The sequence below is a fragment of the Silurus meridionalis genome, chromosome 18 (assembly GCF_014805685.1).
Source record: "Silurus meridionalis isolate SWU-2019-XX chromosome 18, ASM1480568v1, whole genome shotgun sequence".
Taxonomy (NCBI): domain Eukaryota; kingdom Metazoa; phylum Chordata; class Actinopteri; order Siluriformes; family Siluridae; genus Silurus; species Silurus meridionalis.
The window spans coordinates 22,953,978-22,976,751 of record NC_060901.1 but is presented as its reverse complement, the minus strand read 5'-3'; the positions used below and the strand labels follow the sequence as shown (position 1 = coordinate 22,976,751).

The 22,774-nt window shown below is 42.1% G+C and overlaps 1 protein-coding gene across 2 annotated transcripts in view; it reads left to right on the top strand.

The window, feature by feature from the left end:
- Nucleotides 1-22,774, top strand: part of sh3rf1 (SH3 domain containing ring finger 1) — a 46,029-nt gene that overhangs the window by 10,404 nt on the left and 12,851 nt on the right. For both annotated transcript variants that reach the window (XM_046873223.1, XM_046873222.1), the window contains exons 3-5: nucleotides 12,362-12,637; nucleotides 12,813-12,908; nucleotides 16,785-17,111. In XM_046873223.1, coding sequence (XP_046729179.1) covers nucleotides 12,362-12,637; nucleotides 12,813-12,908; nucleotides 16,785-17,111 — 699 coding nt within the window. The remainder of the gene's footprint in view (nucleotides 1-12,361; nucleotides 12,638-12,812; nucleotides 12,909-16,784; nucleotides 17,112-22,774) is intronic.

Here is a 22,774-nt window from a genome sequence, read left to right as displayed (position 1 = left end):
GTAACATCACATGCCGTGTTTTCATTCAGTCTCTCCCTCCCCTTCAACCCCCCCCCCTCCTTCCCTCGCTCTCTCCCGCTCTCTTGCTCTCTCTCGCTCTCTCTCTCGCTCTTTCTTTCTGTCTGTTTTTCTGTCTGTTACAGTCTCGCCCCCTCTCTCTTTCTGCGTCCGTCATTCTTTTATCTTTCTGTGATGTCCTTCCTTCCGTCCTTTCTTTCTTTCTCTTTCTAAATTTCTCTTTTGCCTGTCTTTGTCCTTCTCTTGCTTTTTGTATGTTTTTGTCTTTCTCTGTCAGACCCTCTATCCTTCTGGCCATCTCTCTCTCTCCCTCCCTCCCTCTCTTGTTACTCATTCTCTCTGAAATCAGTTCATTTCTTCAAGTAATTTCTTCAGTCTGTTTGTCTTTGACCCCCAACACACACACACACACACACACACACACACACACACACACACACACACTCCCTCTCCCCCTCTTTCTTTTTCTTTGTCTTTTTCTCTCTCGTGACTGAGCATCATTATGTTTTGTAACTGTAACATTCTGACCTGTCAGTGATCCAGCGCTGTGGGTGGCCCCAGACTTTAGCAGTCACTTCTACCACACAGCTAATCAACTCTGTGTGTGTGTGTGTGTGTGTGTGTGTGTGTGTGTGTGTGTGTGGCTCTTGATGCGTCATTTTCAGCGCACTTTTTTCAGGACAGATTAGAGTGGCATAAACACACAAATGGCGGCTGCTAATCGATCCACGCCGAGAGATAACGGCCGGCACCAACGTTTTAAAGCGGTGTGTGTCGTGTGTGCACGCGTGCGTGCGTGCGTGTATGCATGCACTTTTGTATGCTTTCTGATAGGGTGTACCTCTTTATCCCCATTTGCCTGTCATCGTCAGTCTCCACCCTGCAACCACATAGCTTTCCTCTCTCTCCACCCCATAATAACACGACTACCTGTTGCCGTAGAAACCTGGGAGACGCTGTCTTTCATCTGTACGAAACTCTGGGCTTATACTTCTGTTGAACTGAATACAAGCTCCAGGGAAACTTAATGAGATTGTTACATCACAGAGTTGCAGAACACTGAGGCGTCCACACTCTTCTGCACACAAACTCATACATGCACTTGATTGGCTGCTGCTACTGTGATTGACAGGTGAGAGGACTGCTGTCCCTCCCACCGAGACGTGCATGGGTTCAAATTCCATCACTGTTTATATTCATGTGCTGTTTTTTTTTCTTTCTTTCTTTCTTGCTTTTTGATCTTTTTCAAACTTCCTTTCTCCTGCCTTTTTTCTTCTTTCTGTGATCTTTCTTTGTCTGTATTTTTGTTCCTTATTTTATTTCTGTTATCTGTCTGTCTGTCTATTTTCTTTCTTTGTATTATCTTTCTAGTTAAATTTTTTTACTTCCTTACTTCTATCATTTTCTTACTTTTATCTTTTTTGTCTGTATTTACTTTTTGCTTTCTTTTATTACTTTCTATCTTTCTTGACCTCTTTCTTTCTTTCTTTCTTTCTTTCTTTCTTTCTTCTTTCTTTCTTTCTTTCTTTCTTTCTTTCTTTCTTTCTTTCTTTCTTTCTTTCTTTCTTTCAGTAATGTGTTGTACCCCCTTTACATGACTGTTCTATTCACACACAGTGGAGCTTCTGTACCACACTGTGATGGACTTGTGAGACCAGATGCTTCTACGTTCTACTTTCCTATACTGGGATTATTATAATAATTGTATTAATAACGCGTCGCGTCGAGATGTTGTTATAGATTTTAATCTCTGTCCTCGGTTACGTTCACGCTGCATGGCAGACGCTCTAACGGAGACCTGCGTCTGATTCGAAAACGTCTGTATGCCGAGTCAAAGACGCCGACAAGCTGAAGCACGTCCAGAAATGGGAGTCGTGTCGTCAAGATGTTTCTGAGAACCCTCAAAGCACTCCGTCCTGGAACATCTGCTGTCGCAGAAGACTCCTTCCAGTAAACTTTACCATAACAGCAAATGTCATTTATAAATTATATCGATCGAAATGACAATGTGATCGTTTCAATATATATAAAAAAAAGAAGGCAAGTCGAATAATTTGGTGCAGAAGTGCATTCTGGGTCTAGTGTGAACTCCATGACCAGCTGGAGAGCTGCAAGTCCTGACGCTTAGGTGTGAGATTTCACTCGCATTCCCAGAGCGGATTCTTGTGTCTCTGCTCGAAAGAAACTGGGAATTGGGAAGTACAACCCTAATTTATATACATTACAAACACTACATGGGCAGATGATTCATGTGCTTTTTAAACTTCCTGTTCCACATTTACTCTCCATTTCCTGTTGTTATAACCTCCACACTTCTGGGAAGATGTTTCACTGGATGTTTGGAGATTTTTGCTGTCGCGGGGGTTTTTGTAAACTGTTTAATACGTTTAATAAACCCACGTTTTTAATACGCTGGTAAAGTCAAGTGTCCCAGTATTTTAGTCTGTACATTGTATTTCTTCCTGTTTAATTTCTATCTATATTTCTCTCCCCTTTTCACTCTTCTTTCTTTCTTTCCCTCTCTTTCTAGACGTATTTGTTCTCTCTGTATTTGTTCTTTTTTCACATCACAGTGCACAAAAAAAACTGTATTTCTTTGTATTTGTATTTTTCTATCTATCTGCTTCTTTCGTTCTTTCGTTCTTTCGTTCTTTCTTTCTTTCTTTCTTTCTTTCTTTCTTCTTTTCTTTTTTCTATCTGTATTTTCTCAAATTAAATCTTTCTTTCTTTCTTTCTTTCTTTCTTTCTTTCTTTCTTTCTATCTTTCTTTCTTTCTAGCCCTCTTTCTTTCTTTCTAGCTCTCTTCCTTTCTTTCTAGCCCTCTTTCTTACATTTAACCTGCCTGACCGGCTCATTTTGATTTGGCTCCTGAATGATGACAGTTTGTAATATCTTGCCGATATGAAAATCAGTGCGATTAGAAATGAAATCATTTCCATTTCCATGGAATTCCAGTACGAACATCCCAACCCCTGGCGTACCCATGAGCTCTGAGAGACTCCGCTTTTAAATTCAAATGATGTTTGTGTTTTGTTGTGTAATCCCTATCTCTCTCTCTTGAAGTGGTGGTGAATGATGAAAGAAGGTAGAGAATGTCGAAAGTTGAGAATGGCGTTTTGAAGCAGAGAGAGGGAAGAAGTTTGGCTGATGGAAGTGAAATTAGAGCCTGCTGTGGATGCAGCTGCTGCTGAGTCACATCTTTGGAGGAGCGAGCAGACGGAGCCATGGTTTAATCAGGAGGTTTTATAGCACTTTCTCTTCGCATGTGTGAAGCAGAGATCATTCTTTTTCTTTTATATACACTCAGACGTTTGCGATGTAGGCCAGAGACCTGCTGCTTTCTAGGGTGGGGTTTACTGAGAGACACACTGAGAGAGAGTGTCTCCTTCTGTGCATGTCTCTTCCTCCATGTATGTTTCTTAGACATAGAGAGAGACACACATTCACAGAGAGAAGGGGACACTGATAGAGAGAGCTAAACGAGAGGGAGCAAAGGACTTGCACTGAGAGAGAGAGAGAGAGAGAGAGAGAGAGAGAGAGAGAGAGAGAGAGACTGCGAGCAACCTCGGAAGCAACTAAAATGTGACTAAGGTTTACTTAGATAGAGATAATGAGAGACAGACAGACATACACTGAGGGAGAGAGAGAAACTCACACACACAATCACACAGAGAGACACATTCATGTACATGGAGACACATTCATACACACAGGTGTGTGTGTGTGTGTGTATATATATGTATGTATATATATGTATGTATGTATGTATATATATATATATGTATGTATGTATATGTATGTGTCTGTCTGTCTCAGAGAGAGACATACACAGAGAGGCACCTTCTCTCTCACTCTCACACACACACACACACACACACACACACACAGAGTGCGAAGGGGACACTGAGAGAGGGAGCAAAGGACTTGCACTGAGAGAGAGACTGCGAGCAACCTTCAAGGCAACTAAAATGTAGAATGTGACTGGTTTACTGAGAGAGAGCGACACCGAGACGGACAGACAGACATACACTGAGAGAGACAGATAAACATTCATACAGAGAGACACATTCATACAGAAAGGGAGAGAGACACATTCACAGAGAGAGAGAGAGACATACACCGAATGAAAGAGAGGCAACATGGTGAAAGACACCATCATGGAGAGACGCAGACACCGAAAGAATTGAGAAGGAGCAAGGAGCAAAGGACGTTTAAGATGTAGAATGTGAGGAAGGAATGAAGAGAGAGAGAGACATTAGGACCTGAAACTAATACTAGGAGACCTGCAGAAAAGACAGAGACACTGGCACAGAAACTCAAGGTTTTGAGTTCAAAACTCAACAGAGATATGCTCATGATTAGAAAAAGGGATCGAGAGAGTAGAAAAGAAACGGTTGGAGAATGAGACTGGGAGATGGAGAGACACTTGGAGAGAGCGGGAGAGTTAAAAAAAAAAAAACTCCCGCTTTTGACAAATCTGGATGCAGAATTTTACTTTTTGGCTCTTCTTTCAGCGTTTCCAGATACATAAAACAAACCACACACATACACATTTCAGTGTCTATGAATACCACATGCTTCCTTGGGGGCCATCACCCCCCACCCACACACAAACTCCAGACCTCCCTCGTTTGCGAAAAACACCCTTTTTGATGACTGTGTAACTTACAAAATGTCCCCTTCCTGTCCACTTCCATACGCATCATGTTTCACGCTACGAAAACTCTGCCCTTTTTTTCATAACCTGCGCTTCAGCCTTGTCCTGTAAGTTCTTCTAGGTCTACACATGGCTGCCTTATGGTTCATCTGTTCGCACTTTCAGGCCTGGGCAGCTTTGATCACACGCAAGGACTCAAGCTCCCACGAGCCCCTGCAAGCCGCTGCCAGGCAGCTTGTCTCGATCAGGCTAAACGCCTGCGATTTCCCACGAGCCCCCAAATTACAGTTTAATGCGCAAAGCCTGAGCACATGGAGGGAGAAGGGGAATTTATGGAGGTCAGCGGCCCGATGACTGCGGAGCAGGTGTGCCGTAATGAGGACTGTGCACTGGGTGTGGGTGTGTTGCATTTGATAAATGCCATAGTTGTGTGTGTGTGTGTGTGTGTGTGTGTGTGTGTGTGTGTGTGTGTGTGTGTGTGTGTGTGAGTGATTAAAATCGTGTATGCCTGATTTGCTTTATAGAGGTTGACTAGAACTGTGGCTGGGATTCGAGGGTAGGAAAAAAGGAAAAGGAGAGGTAGACATCATGTGACTTGGAAGGACCAGGTTGTGTGTCTGTGTGATCACCATCCAGACTCACATCTGTTGTCCAGTCCTAGTGTGGTGTTTTTTTTGTTTTCGACTGGTGAAGTATCGTTTGAGGAATTGTTTCTGGAAGGAGTCTCCAGTGTGAGCACATGGTGCAACACTTGGCACGGTATTTCCTCTAACAGCGAGTCTTAATTTTGTGGTTTCTCAGTAACACGACAAGCCGTCTGAAAGGGAGAAGGGATGTTTTCTGCTATAGCGCAAGCGATAACATTAATTTAGTTTTCTTTGTTTTCTTTGCAGAACATTAAAAGCAACTTAACCGTTTTCTTCAATTAGCAAAACGTAGATACCTTCAGTAATAATCATAATAATAACAATACTCTATAGGATTGTGTATGTGAAACCAAACACATTTGTTAGCGTCGAACCAACTAGCGAAGAAACTAAAGGAATGCTAATTGTTCGTTGTTGAGATTAATCGAGAGATAGCAAGATCTTCAGGACAAAAGGTGGAAAGGCATGGACACCCTGGAAAAGGCTTAGGGGTGATAGGAACAGGATTAGAGTTCTGCTTGAATCGACAGGCTGAAAGGCAAGGAAGCGCATTGTTTAGCCGAGATAGATATCTGCTTCTACCTGGACTTCTGTTCCACCACCTACTTTGTGACCTTGCGGCTTTACAGAGGACACGGCCAGGCTTTACCCCCTCCTTCTTTTTTTTAAACGACCAGCCTGTCTAATGGCCTATATTTCATACCGGACAGTTTGACCGCCTCTCACAAGAGGCGATAAAGTAAGGTGGTGTATGCGTAGAGGGGCCTGTTTCGGACTAATTGCTCCTAGGGAAAGGTGGCGGGGAGGCGGTGTAGGACCAGATGGGACCGAGGTGTGAGATATGGAACGGCTGTACTCCCCAGCAGCTGCAAACAAGGCCATTAGGAGCCCATTTCAGCTAATGGGATTGTAATCAGAACAAGATGGCCGCCCTCGACCTCCTGCTTGATATTGTGCCATGTCAGGAGCAGGCAACCCCCCCGGCGACTGGGGCAGGTATCTGTAAACAAAATGTTGAAGTGTGTTTCTGAAATATGCTTGGGAGAATTCCATTGCTGTGTGTGTGTGCGGTAGTAATCTCTGACTGGAGACCCTTGAGGGCTAAAAGAGGGGAGGATTAAGACAATCCCCTGTCTAGTTTCCTTTCCACACCCTAAATAACGGCACTTAATAAACACTGATGGACTGCCGGAGATTTCATAACAAAGGGCCGGTTGTGAAAACACTACTACCCTTTTACTGCCTGTGAAAACAAACCTCCGCAAGTAACATCCCCCTCACAGACAAAATGGTCACTATAATCTCCTGACTAGTTTTTATTAAGGCTTGGGTATATATATAGTTGGCAATTTGATCATTTACAAGATATATTGTAACGATGTACTTTTCCGAGGTATAATTACTATTAAGTTGAGCAGAAGTAGAAAACTTTATTTGCTACAACTGCTTGGGAGCTAGCTTAGCCAATCAGACCGGCATTTTCATATATACCTGACCACTGTTTTGGGAAGATGTTCTAGTCCAGGGGTGCACACACTTTTTCAGCATGCAAGCTACCTATAAAATGACCAAGTCAAAATGATCTACCTACTATCAAAATGGATCAATTACTATCTATTTTTTAAATGTCATGCGTACTTGCGAAATATTGGGCAACCATGTTCTAGTCTTTTTTTTTTTTTTAGTTATCATGTGGAGATTCATGTTTCAACCTCATTTTTTTAATCAAATGGATGAATAGGAGCAGATATTGTACATAACAAATGTTTGAAAAACAATTAATAAATCCAACCACTGCATTTACATTATATAATGTCCCTGTACAAGTAAAAGTACACTTCTCTGGCAACAAGCTTTCGAATCCTAAATGCTGCGTACTGATTGGCTCTCTGTTTCGCCTAGAAATGGTGTAGGCGAGGTGAAGAGGCCTGAGGTGCCGTTCCAATTTATCCCAAAGGAGTTCAATAGGGTTCAGGTCAGAGCTCTAGAGAAGACCACTTAAGATCTTCCACCCCAGCCCATGTAAAGCATATCGTCATGGAACTGGATTGTGCAGAGGGGGCATTGTCATGCTGTAACTGGTTTAGGTCTCCTAGTTTAAACGAATATGGGAAATTTCAGGCTACGTGTGATTTTAGGCACGTCTTCATGTGTATCGGATTGTGCAAAAATACCATGTGCCTGGTTGTGTGTATTCGAGAAAAACAAAGACTTGGTGATGCAGAATCCCAGAAGGTCCTCAGCATGTTTCAGGTTACACAAGATGATGATGATGATAATATACCTGAAAGTACACCGTGCTGGAGGAATTTCATGTGATTGTAAAAGCTTCCGGACGGGAAACGTATCATTATATAAGAGCCTGTCAGAGAACCGAAATCATTTGCCTCCGACTGCCTCTGGAATAAACTCCTTTCCACTCTATATTTGGAACAACACATGATAACTATCATGGGTTTAGACTTTGGCATTCCGGAAGTGTACGTGCAGGAGAACAGACGTAAGTTATACAAGCTGCAACAAATCAACTGTCCAAACGTTGTTCGTTAATGTGCGGAGTTGACTTGCAGCCGGGAGCTGAAATAGAAATAGGGAATTAGCTTACAGGTCTTTTAAAGGATATACTAATACTCTGTGTGGGAAGTGCAGTGTGAGTAAGCGAGTCTTCCCCTTTCATGTCCAATCCAAGCTTGCTGTTTGGCATCATTTTGACACATGTGGATGCCCTGTGCTTCCTGGCGCACCTTTCAAACAGCTCCAGGCGCTAAATGCATTAGCCGGCAAAACGGATTCCAGCCGACGGATCGTCCGTCGTGGCCCGAGGCGACAACAAAATGTCACCGGAGTCTCTCAGGACTGGGGAGGAGGGAGTGAGGAACTGAAGCTAGATGCTTATATAGGCTCTCATTTCTCAAAGAACACGACCACAGGGAAATATTTAGAAATGAAAATAATTAGCATTGGAGTAAATCCATAGCTGACCTCTCGGATCCGTGAATTCCGCAGGTTCACATGGTGTGGATTATATTACAAGAAGACGAAGGGGTCGCGCCAGTTCAAACTCCTTGTCTGCTGCTTCCTTCCTTTTTTGTGTGCGTTTTACAGCCATAACACCAAACCAGGACAGGTGCCGAAAGACAAAGAGCAGACCGAGCCTTGTTCAGGGCGAGAAAATCTGAGTGATGGATCACCTTTTACTTAAACTAATACGCCATGCTGATTATAGCTGTGACACTGAGAAAAGGTTAGTGAGATGCGGGCTTCTTTTTAGTTCATAATCCGAGTAGAAGGAATGTATCTCAAGTTTCGACGACTTCTCTTTGGATCTACCTGATGGATCCCAACTCTTCCCCTGGATGGAGTTCTCTACAATTGGAGACAGCTGAGGATGGTTCAACGTGAAGGATGGTTCTATTGTGAGGATGGATTTGGACCGTCGTTAATATAAACAGTCTGCCGCAGTCGCTCAGGATCACAGTTTGCTTTAACAGTTCTTTTTTTTTTTTGGTTCTTCTCAGTGTTTCTCCCTTATATCATCTCAGGGAGATTTTTTCTTGCCACAGTCGCTGCTCAATAGGGATAAACTTATAAGGAAGCTACTAAGAGGCACTAAAAGGTTACGTTCTAACCTCTTTATCTCTGTAAAGCTGTTTTGGGAAAATGTCCATTGTTGAAAACGTTATACAGATAAAACTAGATCGAATTCGAAAGTAATATGACCACACAAAGACAACCTTTTTAAGAAGAATAGAAACTTGAAGAAACGTCTGAAGGAGGGCATAGAGGAGTTGGTTTTTAAATCTGTAATGTGGTCAGATGTTGAGCTAATTTATTGCTCAGCACCTGGTTTCACAACTCCAGCTGACTGTATAAGACTGTAGAAAAGGACATTACTCATACACACTCCGGCACTCATATTTCTCACTCTCCAGTGTTTTAAGCATTCATGTTTTAAAGATTTATAATCACGCTCTTGGTGTCAACCCAGATGAGGATGGGTGACACCATTTTAAATCTGGTTGTTCTCAAGGTTTCTTCCTCATCCCACCTCGGGGGGCCACAGTCGCCCTCATTGGGGATAAATACAAATAATTCACTAATATTTAAATTTGTGTTCTATAATGTTTAAATTCTGTAAAACTGCTTCAAAACAGTGTCCAATGTAAAAAACAACAAAAAACAAAACAAAAAAAAAAGTGCTATTGTAATAAACTTGAGTTGAGTTGATTTAAACGGGGTAAAAGAATCCGCACAAACTGTTTTTTGCTCAAACCTCTCTTTTAATGTTTCTCCAGTTCTTGTATTCTCCTCATATGATACACCTGACACTCATATCTTTAAAAAAAGAAAAAAAAAAAAAAAACAGAACAAAGACCACCCAGCTCCATCCTTTCATTAGATGTGTCCCCCGGCTTCCTTCTTCCTGGTCGAAGTGGCTTACTCTTTAAATGTGCTGACAGCTGGTTCTGGGAGAGGCCCATCGAGGGGAAGGAAAAGAGCGAGGAACATTGTGAAGGGAGGGGGAAGGAAAACGAGAAGCACAGAGGGATTAAACCTGGGCGCTGGACCAAGAGCTTTGGGTTTGTTATCAAAGATCTTGTAGTAGTGTGGATATATATTGTAAAAAAAAAAAAAAAAAAAACTAAAAAAGGAAACAATGCTGCACACAAAAATTGGATTGTGAAGATAATCTCAGGTGGATACTGGATATTTATTAACCTGGATTCTTTTCGCCTCACAGAATATCGTTATATTTTCTACAAGTTTATTATTACAAGCTGCTATATGATTAGCAAGTATTTGTTTATTACATATACACTTTTTGAACAAAAGTTTGTGGACACCTTACTATTAGATTGGTGTATCATTTCCGAACATCCCATTCCACAGTTAGCCACAGTTAGTTGCCATTTGCTGTTATAATACTCCTCGAGACGGAGGTTCCACTAGATGTTGCTGGGATTTGTGCTAATTCATTCACGGGTCTGTTTAAAGGACGTCAGGTACTAATGTAGGTGAGGTGAGGAGGTCTGGGATGCCATTGTAATTCATCCCAAAGATGTTTAATAGGGTTCAGAGCTCTATAGCATGAGATCTTCCATTCCAATCCATGAAAACCATATCTTCGTGAAGCTTCATGGAGCATGTTTGGGTCTCCTAGTTTAAATGAAGGGAACATTTCATGCTTCCACATCCAAAGAAATTCTATACAATTGTATGCCTTTAGCTTTGTGGTAACCGTTTCTTGAAGCACCCCAAATGGCTGGAAATGTAACAACACTCAAAAGATAGTGCTGTCTGCTGTTTTTCTCATACATGAGCAAACAGATCGGTCCTGCTGGCTAGGATTAAGGTTTTTATGTATTTTCTGTATTGGGAAACCCTGCATTGAATACACCACTTGGGTCAGGATAGTTATCATTGATGAATAGTCCAGAATTGTAACTCAGAGGTGCATTATGACCCGTAAAGGGAATAACACTGATCATCTTTTCATCAGGGCACCTGTTAGTGGGTGGGATATATTAGGCAGCAAGTGAAATTTTGTCCTCGAAGTTGGACAAATTGGCAAGCGTAAGGATTTGTGCAAGTTTGACAAATTGATGTCTAGACGACTGGGTCAGAGCATTTCCAAAACTGCAGCTCCTGCAGCAGTGGTCCAGGAAGAAACAGTGGTGAACCAGTGACGGCTCGTTGATGCAAGTCGTGAGCGAAGGCTAGCCCGTGACAAGCTCCTGTAGCTTAAATTGCTGAAGAAGTTAATGCTGTTGATGCTCGACAGGTCATGACTGTTTTAGCAGCAAAAGGGGGACCAACACAATATTAGGCAGGTGGTCAGAATGTTCTGCCTGATCAATGTATCGTGAGATGGTTAGTTACAGACTGGCATCCGTATCCTTTATCTGGTTCATCAACAGCCAGAACATGTTTGTCTAATCCGGAGTTGAGGAGATGATTTGACTTTTAATTAAGTACCAGACGTCTGCTGAACGGCAATAGGAAGAATTTTTATTTTAATTTCCTCTTGTTTGATGGACAAGAAGAAGAAATGCAGATGATTTGGCATATCAAAAAATATTTACAGCCTGGACGTATATCTTCTTATCCCTTGGTTTTGATACATAGATAAACGCGAAACACGGCGATTTATATTTTTCCTTTGTTAACATTTAAAAAAATCTGTTTAGATTTTGCCCGTCAATAAACGCTTGTCTTTTTCCGATGTTTCGTGGTACGTTAATGGCAGCGAGAACCTCCCATGTGCACTTCTGTGGGTCATTAGTCGTAAACAGTACAGTCGTGCCAACCTTCTCTATGCACTCTTTCGAACTTGTTTTTTCTTTTTCCTTTCTTTTTCCTATATTTTTTTCTTTTTTTTTCTTTTTTTTTTGTAAAAAGCATAGAGACTGTGCGCTGTCTTGTTTAGGATTCCATTCTGTGTTTGAAGCAGAAAAGGAGGAAGTTTGTGGTGGGGGAAGCACTCGAGCTCCCTTCCCCCTGCCTGTGGATCATTGTCACCGTTGAATGGAGCTTTGACTGGTTCCAGACGACTGGGCCAGCACCACAAAGCTCTTCACACACTGATAAATGGGTCTCGGCTCGCAGTATTGTGGATCCTTGGGCAAACCCCGGAGCATTCTGGGACTGTCGGACAACGGGCTTGTCAGTGAGTGAAGCAGCACAGATGGGGCTAAAACAGGAGGCAATGCAAGCAGTCAGTCAGACAAATCAGCGCTGGCATTAAGTGCTTGTCTCTTGGAGTGAGGCAGAGATTTATCCCATTGGTTTTTTGTTTTTGTTTTGCATGAATACTAAGAGTCATTGCGTGTATAGATTGCAGTTAATGTGTTTTTTTTTAATTAGCGGGTGAAGCAGTCAATATTTTCCATATACATGCACCTCGACACGTCTTCAGTGTTTTTCCTAAATTCAGCAAGGTTTTTTTTTTTTTTTTTTTTTTAAGAACAAACACGCCATTCAGTACTGTTGTTTAAAATTCTGGACCAATCCAAGCCTCCCTCCTTCCTGTACTTTGCAGGGTGTCCCCCAGCTCCCTTGCGCCAAGGCCTTGTACAACTACGATGGTAAGGAACCCGGCGACCTCAAGTTCGGCAAGGGCGACATCATCATCCTGCGCCGGCAGGTGGATGAGAACTGGTACCACGGCGAAATGGGCGGAGTGCACGGCTTCTTCCCGGCCAGCTTCGTGCAGGTGATCAAGCCGCTACTGCAGCCGCCGCCGCAGTGCAAGGCCCTGTACGACTTTGAGCTGAAGGACAAGGAGGCTGACAAGGACTGCCTTCCTTTCTCAAAGGTGAGAAATTTTCTGTTGATGTGGTATCGTTCCGTGTGGAAGTTTGCCTTTTGTGGATGGACATTACAGGTTCTTTGGTTGCTTGAGGCCAGTGGTTGGTATCACAGGTTTTTTTTTTGTCATAAGAAAGCACTTAACACTTTTGTACCTTTGCTGTCATTTCTCCGATACGCAGGACGACATTCTGACGGTAATTCGACGCGTGGACCAGAACTGGGCCGAGGGAATGCTGGGAGATAAGATTGGCATCTTCCCCATATCCTATGTCGAGGTATGGTACAGTCCTGCTTAATTTGTGTTTCACAAAAAAAAAGTAGTTAAAAGTAGCTCTGGGTTTAAATATCATGGGTTTAAGCCACGGTATCGCCAAGCTGACACTTTTGGGCCCTTAAACAAAGCCCTTAACCCTATGTGCTCCAGGGACGATGTATCACGGCTGACCCTGAGCTTTGACCCCAGCCTTTTATCATCCATTTTTATCCATATATCCATCTATCTATATTGTCCTATGTAGTCTGGTTTTCTATTTAGAATTGAAATGCAGAATGGCTGGTAAAGAACTTGTGTAACCACAAACACCTATATGGAGACAAGTTTGTGGACACCAGACCATATGCTTGACATGTCATCTTCCACTCCAACATATATAAAGCATATCTTCATGGAGTTGGCTTTGTGCACAGGGGCATTGTCATGGAACAGGTTTGGGTCTTTTAGTTCAATTGAAGGGAAAATTACATTCATTCTATAAAATTGTGTGGCTCCACTTTTGTGGTAACACTTTTTGAAAGAACCACATAAAGCTGGAATTTTAAGGTGTCTCAATACATTTGTACCTTTTGTGTCCAATAGCATACAAGTGACACAATTGGGATCAGTGTATTCATTTTAATTGGGCTCCCACATGGAACAGCGGTTTTATAGCCAATCCCACAGCCATCCACGACTGCAAGCGACAGCGGGCATAATTGGCTCTGCTTTCTGGGTTCTTGGGCATCTGTAAGCTTGTGCATTATCGAAAGAAGCCACTTTTCCCTCCATACAAATCCAATGCCATGGTAGCATGTGCTCACGTTTGCAAACGTTCTATTGTTGATAGGGAAAGTGTTGTGAGCTGGAATAAGCTATAATTTTCATGTAAAATACACAAGAAAATGGAGCACATGCTTCTTGGACATGCTGCTGTCATCATCTGTCATCCATGACTGTATCACTGGAAAGCCCACAAGCATTCAGAGAACCACATCTCCATCATCAGCTTCTGTAACCGCCAGCATGGCCAATTACTCCTCTCTTTTTGTAGAGCCATATGTTGTCAGTAAGGCTCCTGAATGGCAAAGTAGAATACAGTATAGAGAATAGAGGTGCGTGACAAACTTTCCGTGGCAAAATAGCAGTCGATTAGTTACTGACTGACACAACGTAGCCCTGTAGGCTTGAATGGAACAGCTGACCAATCAAACAGCTGCTGTTGGAGTCACATGCACAGACACATTTTCATATATTCACCTTGTTCCCTCACCACTTCTGTCAAAACATCATTAATTGGTGGTCCAGCCATATACATCTTAGCAGTAGGTCACACTGTCAGTCCCTCGGACATTCTGCCAACGGCTTGATAAGTCAGTCACTCCAACAGTCATTTAGTCAGTCACTCTATCCAGGAGTCAGTCACTCAGTCACACTCTTTGGTGTCTTTGGTTCTCAATTAGCCGCTCAAACTTTAATTTCTTCAAGGTTGACAGACCCTCACTCACTCATTCATTTAGTCTGTCACTCATTCCAACATTCATTCAGTCATTCATTCAGGTGGTCAGTTACTCAAGCAGTCCCTCTCTTTGGCTCTCATTCAGCCCCTCAACCTTTCATTCGTTCACCTAGTCATTCACTGACTCTGTCATTTACTTGTTTAAGCAGTCAGTTACTCTCTGCTTCACTTACTCAGGCACTCACTCACTCACTCAGGCACTCACTCACTCACTCAGGCACTCACTCACTCAGGCACTCACTCACTCAGGCACTCACTCACTCAGGCACTCGCTCACTCACTCACTCACTCACTCACTCAGACAGGTCAGTTGGTAAGACTGTCAACAGACCCTCAATCCCTCTGCACTTATTCAGCCACTCAACCTTTCATTTATCCATTCATACATTCATTCATTCACAGAGCAGTCAGTCACGTCACTCACTCAATCCATTAGACAGTCACATGACTCACTCAGGCAGTGAGTTGCTCACTCATTTAGGCAGTCAGTCATTTACTCACTGACTCGTTCAGCCAGTCATTCACTCACTCACTCACTCACTCACTCACTCACTCACTCACTCACTCACTCACTCCCCCACTCACTGACTCACTCGTTTAGCCAGTAATTTATTAACTCACTCACTCACTCGTTCAGCCAGTCATTTACTCACTCACTTACACACTCACTCCCCCTCTTACTCATTTACTCCCCTCTTACTCACTCACTCCCCTCTTATCCACTCCTCACTCCCCTCTTACTCACTCACTCCCCCACTCACTCCCCCTCTTACTCACTCACTCAGTTGGTCAGTCACATCATTGATTCAGGCAGTCAGTTTCTCACTCGTTCAGGCAGTCAGTTTCTCACTTGTTTACTCAGAATGGACAGTTGCTTAGGCTGTTAGTTACTCAGGCAGACCCTCTGTCCCTTTGCACTCATTCATCCATCCATCAATCCATCCATCCACTTAGTAACTCACTCTTTTCTTAATAGTAACGCTTTTTCCCCCCTACTCCTTCAAATTCCTACTCTCTGTGTGCGTCTCTCAGTCACTAACCTGGGCCCTAAAAAAAGCTTCAAAACAGTCCAAAATAGCTGCTCTGACACACGCAGGTCTCACATGCATGCTGAAATAAAGAGAGGGGGAAAAGAGGGGGCGGAGGGAAAAGGATTACAAAAGCCATAGCTATTTTCACCGTCCCGGCTTGTTTCCAAAAACATTCTAGCGCCTTTGTGTATGTAATATCAGACATGGCTGACATCAGAAGAGACACAAACACGGCTGCAAGAAAGAGAGTGACAGAAATGGGTGGGGGGAGGCGGTGGGGTGGGGTGTGGAAATAGCTATTTTCTGGCACTTATGCGGTTCCTGTGGTCCTCTGTGTGCCTGTTAATGGGAAATAGAGAGACTATTGAGTGTATAGACAATAAAAAAGGTAAAAAAAAATTGAATGCATTCAGGAAACATCTTACTTGGAGATTTGCAAAAAAATGTGCACTTCCTGAAAACTTATTTGTACCAGAAAGGGATTGACAGTGTTATTTCACAGATGTTATTTTTTTTTATTTGTAGGAAGGGGGAAAAAAACTGTCGAAAAGAGAAGGGGGGGGGACCTGAGTGATATCATTCAAAAATATTCTTTCGCTTTTCTCAAGATTTTTTTTTCTTATCCTAATAACCGCATTTTGATCCTGTGAAGTCGCTTTCTTCCTGACATATCTGTTCTGACAGTTCCAGATGTTCTACACTGGTCTGGAGAGAAAAAAAGGTGATGCATGGATTCTTTCATTTTTGGGTCTATTCAAACTGGCATTGTTGCCTCATTACAGGACACACCCTCTATTCCGTCAACCGATATCAAATCCGCTATCATAAATCAGTAAGCCTTTGCTGATTTCCACCCTTTAAACACATAATAATGTGGGCCAATGTGTTGGATTTTGGTGAGCAGAAAATGGTCCGAGGCTAATGCATACACGCCTTAAACATCAATATTGCCTTTTAGCGTCTCCGCATGTATAAACACGACTCAGTTAGCTTAATGAGTATGTATGTGCTCCAGGACATGCAGGTGAACTTACCTAAGTGCGTGGATCGATGTCAGATTGGCTGCTTTTATGCATTGATCTCGAGTGTGTATGTGTGGGAAATAGAAAAAGTAGTAGTTACAAGGTTCTGTCACCAGCTAGAGCTTTTCTACACTTCCTTTCATTCCCTTTTCTCATACGGCTTACGAGCTCATCGCTTCCTGTGTGCCAAGCCGAGCCTCTCCTGAGTGACAGTAATAGTCCTTTCATCTGCCTCCCGTCTTTATCCCGACAATAGGCGTCACGCAGAGAAACGCTTGCGTTAATCGCTCGCTAACTTTCCATCTTTTCTTCCCCCCGTTTCCCAGTTTAACTCGGCTGCACGCCAGTTAATCGAGCTCGACAAGGTGCCGGACGACTCTGCCGAGGGTTCTACTTCGTCCTCCTCCTTTTCGTCGTCCACCCCGGGCCCCCAAGCCAACGGGTCGCATAAAGCGCCAGGGGAGAAAAAGAACAGCAAGAAGCGCCACTCGTTCACCTCGCTGACCATGTCCCATAAGCCATGCCTGGCCCCTCCGCCGCAGCGCCACTCCATGGAGATCAGCGGGCCCGTGCTGATCAGCTCCTCGAACCCTACAGCGGCAGCACGCATCGGAGAGCTCAGCGGCGGCTTGTCGTCTAGCGCCCCCTCCCAGGTGAGCGAAAGAGACAGACTGAAAGATATATCGTTGTTTTTTATTATTTGTGTACGAAAAGCACATAGAATTCTATTTTATAGAAAGTCAATAGAGCATAGAGCAGAAAGATTCACTTGCAAGAACATGCTATCTGCCCTCTTCCTCATACATGAGCTCACATAGTGCAGTGATTGGCTGAAGTTGCTGTCATTGATAAAGGGTTAAGAATATGCCATCCCTCCCATTCAGATAGAACTTGTATACATTCAGCTATATTTATAACCCAAGATTTGTTAATTTTGTTTTTTATTTAGGTTTTTTTTTTTTTTTTTTTTTTTTTTACTCGAGTGTATAATGCATGCAAGGAGCTTTTGGCTTTTTGACCTGGAAACCATGCCAAATATTAGTTTTATTCACCCCAAAGCCAAAACTCTCCACAACTTCTACCAATTCTTTATACTTTCATATCAACATGTTACACCAAATTGTCGTTTAAGAATGCTATTGGCCCATTTACTTGGAATATTACAATAATGAGGTTAAGTTACACATGCATTTTTCCTGTATTATAGTATCATGCTGACTTTCCTTTTAGAGTTCACACGCTTCCATATACCTTTTACCTCATAAAAGTTTGTGATGTTAAAAAGCTGTATTTTAAAAAATGTATTCCGGTTTCGAGGAGTCTTTTTAACTTATGATTATTCATGACTGTCGATTATAAATATTCATGAATCCCTGCAGCAGTGTGCAGCTTTCTGGCACGTCTGACAGGCCAAAGAGAAGTTTAAAGCATAAATGCTGGAAAATAATGACATTTCCATTTATATGCATCTATATGAATTGTATTCTTGGGTAGGTCAGGAGAAGGAGGACATACACACTCTCAGAGAGAGAGATATCAGATTTATATAATGTAGCATAAAGTTTCTGATGCTAGCGCCTCATAGATGCTAGCTCATCTTTGACACATGGTTTTTGATTCGAAAATGCAGTTCAGGGCAGGATCAAAATCCCTCTCTAAAGTGTTTTTGAGGTCAAAGGATCATAAATCGAAAGAAAATTAATGAGGCTATACAGCTCAGATGTTGTTTAACTGCACTGGTATCCTTCTGTCTGAAAATCTGGGATGGATGAAGTTTTTTCGATCTCACTACCTGTTTTCAAAGGCTACGGGATTAATGGCAGGATGACAGCACGACAGTCAGCCTCCTAGCTTCCGCTGATATCTGATAGACAGAAGAGGTGACATCTCGTAACCTTGCAGCAGGAAGCTTCTGGATAGATTTGAACCACATATCAAAAGGCGCTTTTCATTTTCTGGAACGTCACAGCGCTGACAGTCCTGCAACCGCTTAGCATTTTATAAAAGAATAGCCTGGTTTGTCGTTTTTTTTCTTTCTTTTTGGCTAGTACCAAGAAAGGACAGATAGGTCACCTCTACCGAGACCGATTTGGAGACTCTCGGATTTCAGCTTCCTGAATGCCGGTCGTGGAATGAGGAAGCGTCTGCGTAGTCTTATTACTTCATTTGTATGGACTAACAGTGTCTCCACGTTGATGGGAGACCTGGGAAATCTGATGCCGTGGGGACATTTAAGCAATGCTGTAATTATAGTGCAGACGTTAAGTTTCACTCGGCCGGATTACGCACAGTGCGAGTTTGTGGACACCTGACCAAAGTACCTTTCGAATAAACAGTTACGCATTTAGTAGCAATTCTTCTGGGAAGATTTAAATTTTGGTGGTTCTGGAGATTTGTGAGATTTATTTAGTCACAATGGCGTCAATAAAGTCAGGTACTAATGGACGTGAGGGAAAAGAGGACTGGGCTGCCTTTTCAATTCATCCCAATGTTGTTAAATAGAGCTCCATAGCATGAGATCTTCCACCCAAACCCATGCAAAGCATATCTTCATGGAGCTGACTTTGTGCACAGGAGTGTTGTCATTCTGGAACAGGTTTGGGTCTCGTTGTACAAGTAAAGGGAAAATTTTATGCCACCACGTCCAGACATCCAGTACAATTGTGTTTGGGGGATGGGGGAAGAACCACAAATGGCTTCAAAAGTCAAGTTGACCAATACTAGTAGTGTAGACACTTATACAAAAGAAAAATGAGATCATTCATTTATGGAGGGAAATGTTTAATGGAAGGAGTCTCCAGTGTCAGTGCTTTGTAACGACCAGGATCTTAAGATTGTTCCTCTGATAGAGAGCTGGTAGAAGAACTTGTACTACCTACCAAGATATTTATCATTTATAGTCAGGTTCCCACTTTGTCCTTCTGTTCATCTGTAATTCTCATTGGCAGGAAATCTCAATAACATGGGCTTGAGTATTAAGAGGATTTATTCGGAAACATCATTGTGACCAGCAGATCAGATCATTAGCTATTAAACTGATCCACAGAAGATCAAGGTCACAACAAGGTCTTTGTTTAATTGCTGCTTTTCTGTTTGTCACAAAAATATGTTGTTTACAGTATATGCTCATGTTCAGTCCCCCAACTTTTTTTTTTTTTTGCTAGATGTCTGACATTTCTGTCCGACATCTCATGAACAAATGATCAACAGGTTTCTAGGATTTATTTACCTCATCATTGTGACCAGCAGTTTTTGAATCGATCCTGATAGTCAATGTCGCAACAAGGTCAATCATCCGAAATCATTTTTTCTTTGATGGTTTTCTTTAAGTTTGAAGTCATTTTTTTAGCAGTGCTGGAAGAAGTACACAAACGATGTACTTGAGTTAGAGTAGCGATACACTCAGTTAAATATGACCACAAAAATTGCTCCTCTTTAACGTTTACTGGAGTAGAAATATAAAAGTATTTTGCTGCAAATGTTCTTAAGTATCCAAAGTACTACGATTTATTACGGCTATAATGTTTTTATCATTTTTGTCACAAGACTCTTTGTTTAATCAACTGTTTATGTGAAAAGTCTCGAATGTGACTCTCAGCACACTGATCTATTAATAGAATGATATTAATGAGCCAAACACTGATTGATATCTATTCAAATTATCATGAGCCCAAAACCCTCTTTTCAACCACCTAAAAAAAAAATGAGGTCACGGGTGTTGTGGCGAGTTCGAGTCTGGAGTTTCTTTCATCATTTATTCCTCTCAAAATGTTCTGCTTGACGTTAAACTGACGCCAAACTGTATGTTGGTGATAAGTAGATACCACCAAGTGCCAATCAAAACGAGTTAAAGACGGAGCGCAGGCTCGATCTTGATTGGTGGCTCACTGCGTGATTGACTTCGTAGTTTTTTTTTTTACTGTCCACTACTGATTTTAAGGGTATTTCAAATTTTCTTATTAGTATGAAGTAGGAGAAATAATGGTCCTGGAGGCAGGTTGCTGTAACAGAAGACGAACGAGACAAATGGCTTCAAAAAATTGCAATTTTTGCATATGTTCCATCCCGTTTAAATATGCAAATGGGTGTCCTGCTTAATAGACATGTCAAGTTTTACAGCAGGTTTCTCCGTATATATCGCAACCTCAGTGTTGTATATAAACTCTGCTCGGATTGAAGGGCCAGATGACACGCAAGCGTCGTTTCCTTTGTGCTTTTATGTCTATAATTAGGATCCGTTTTTAGTTACACTAGGGCTGTTTTGTTGTTTGACCGTTCACAATACTGCAGTGAAAAACGTTCGGCACGAATCCCCGAGCACAACTCACCAGCCCGAGGCCCTCTGTTCTGATCTCTCTCTCTCTCAGCTCTGTTTACATCTGTTTGTTTTTTTATCCATTCTATTTTTCCTCTTATATCCCCCCCTCCGTTCGCATCCCCCAATCTGTTTTACTGCTCTCCATGCTTGTTTTCTTCCCCTCCCCCCACACATGCATTTGACAGCCGACTCATTTCCTGGGCCTCGCCGTAATTAATTCGATTTAGTCCACGTTGCTGCTTTGTGTCGACTGACAGACCGCCGGTGCCAGTCACGAAATCCCCTCTGAAAATCGGCGCGCGACCTCGTCAAAGTCGCTCCTCTCCTTTTCTTCCTGAATTAAGACGAAATCATAAAGCATTCCAGAGCCTTCAGTCACGCGATCCCTTCTCTCCGTCACACTCCCTCTCGTTTTAAAGGGGCTGTAATCAAGTCTTTTCAAACATTCCTGTCTGCTTGTTTTAGTGCTAATAATTAACTACGCAGTCCAAATACCACAAAAAGTCCGTTCAGGCTTGTAATCCAAAACGCGTGGCAAAACACTGAGTTTTACTTTCTAGGGGTTAAATTATTTAATTACATCATGGACTGTATGTATATATGTATATATGTGTGTGTGTGTGTGTGTGTGTGTGTGTGTGTGTGTGTGTGTGTGTGTGTGTGTGTATATATATATATACAGCTAAGAGTGTGCAAAGCAGTAATCAAAGCAAAAGGTGGCTACTTTGAAGAACCTAGAATATGACACATTTTCAGTTGTTTCACACTTTTTTATGTATATAATTTCATATATAATTCCACATGTGTTAATTCATAGTTTTGATGCCTTCAGTGTGAATCTACAATTTTCATAGTCATGAAAATAAAGAAAACTCTTTGAATGAGAAGGTGTGTCCAAACTTTTGGTCTGTACTGTATATGTGTGTGTGTGTGTGTTTCTGGAATGTTCTCTCCCATTCTCTTTAACCTTTCATAAGTTTTTAAAAAGGTGCAGAGATCATCGCCCGTGTGAAAGGATATGAGTACATGAGAATTGGGAGGACAGTTAATGGAGAGAAGAGGCTGCGTCTGAGGAGGAGAGACCCGGGGGTTATGAAAGAACGAGGGAGTGAAAGAGGAGGAGTGACTTGAACAGCAGATCAAATATTTCTAATATGAGTTTGTCTGAATTTCGACTCCTCGAGGAATTGCGCCTTGGCAGACAAAGCGCCGTTTGGAAGCCAGACGTTTTATTGGACTCTTCCCCGAGTTCAAGCGCAACCAGTTCCCTTGCTTCACGTCCACAAACACATGTAGGCGCAGACAACTTTGAACGCTCGAAATCCATCATCTGTTCAGTGAAAAAGTCAATTCGGTCATTATGTTTGGCGGATTTCGGCGACACGTTCTATTCATAGGTCATTAAGATGAGTCTACAGATCGTTATAAATCTCAGTTTTTAGTACATTGGATGTTTACAAACTATAAAAAAAAATTCATGTGCTACAAGTCCTTTAACATTATACTATTCTGTGTAAAAATCTGTCACAACTCCATATACAGCAATACCTTAAAATCGTTAGCACACGAACAGTGCCATAGAGTGCCATTTATGCTTTCTGTGCATTTTCAGCGTAAATCATGGATCCTAAAGTGGTTCACAATGCTACCAGGAAGCCTGGAAAGGATAGCAATAAGACTTAAAAGGCAAATAAGTAGAGCCACGATGAAAGGGAAAAAAGATCATAGCTAGGGTTGTATGAGGGTGGCATCAATGCGACTCAAGTACGAGTTGGTACTCGTTATTTCAGCACTCATCGAGTTCCATAGTATCGAGATATTACTGTACTATTCTTATGTGCTTTAATAATTTGGATTGCAAAAACGTGAGACGTAGATTTAAACTAAATGGTTGACGTTTTACAGGTAATTTCTTTAAAATTTTTGCAGCCTAATAATTTTTTCCCCCTTATCCTCCTAATTTAATCTTGGCTAATTCCCATTTTTATCATAACCTAT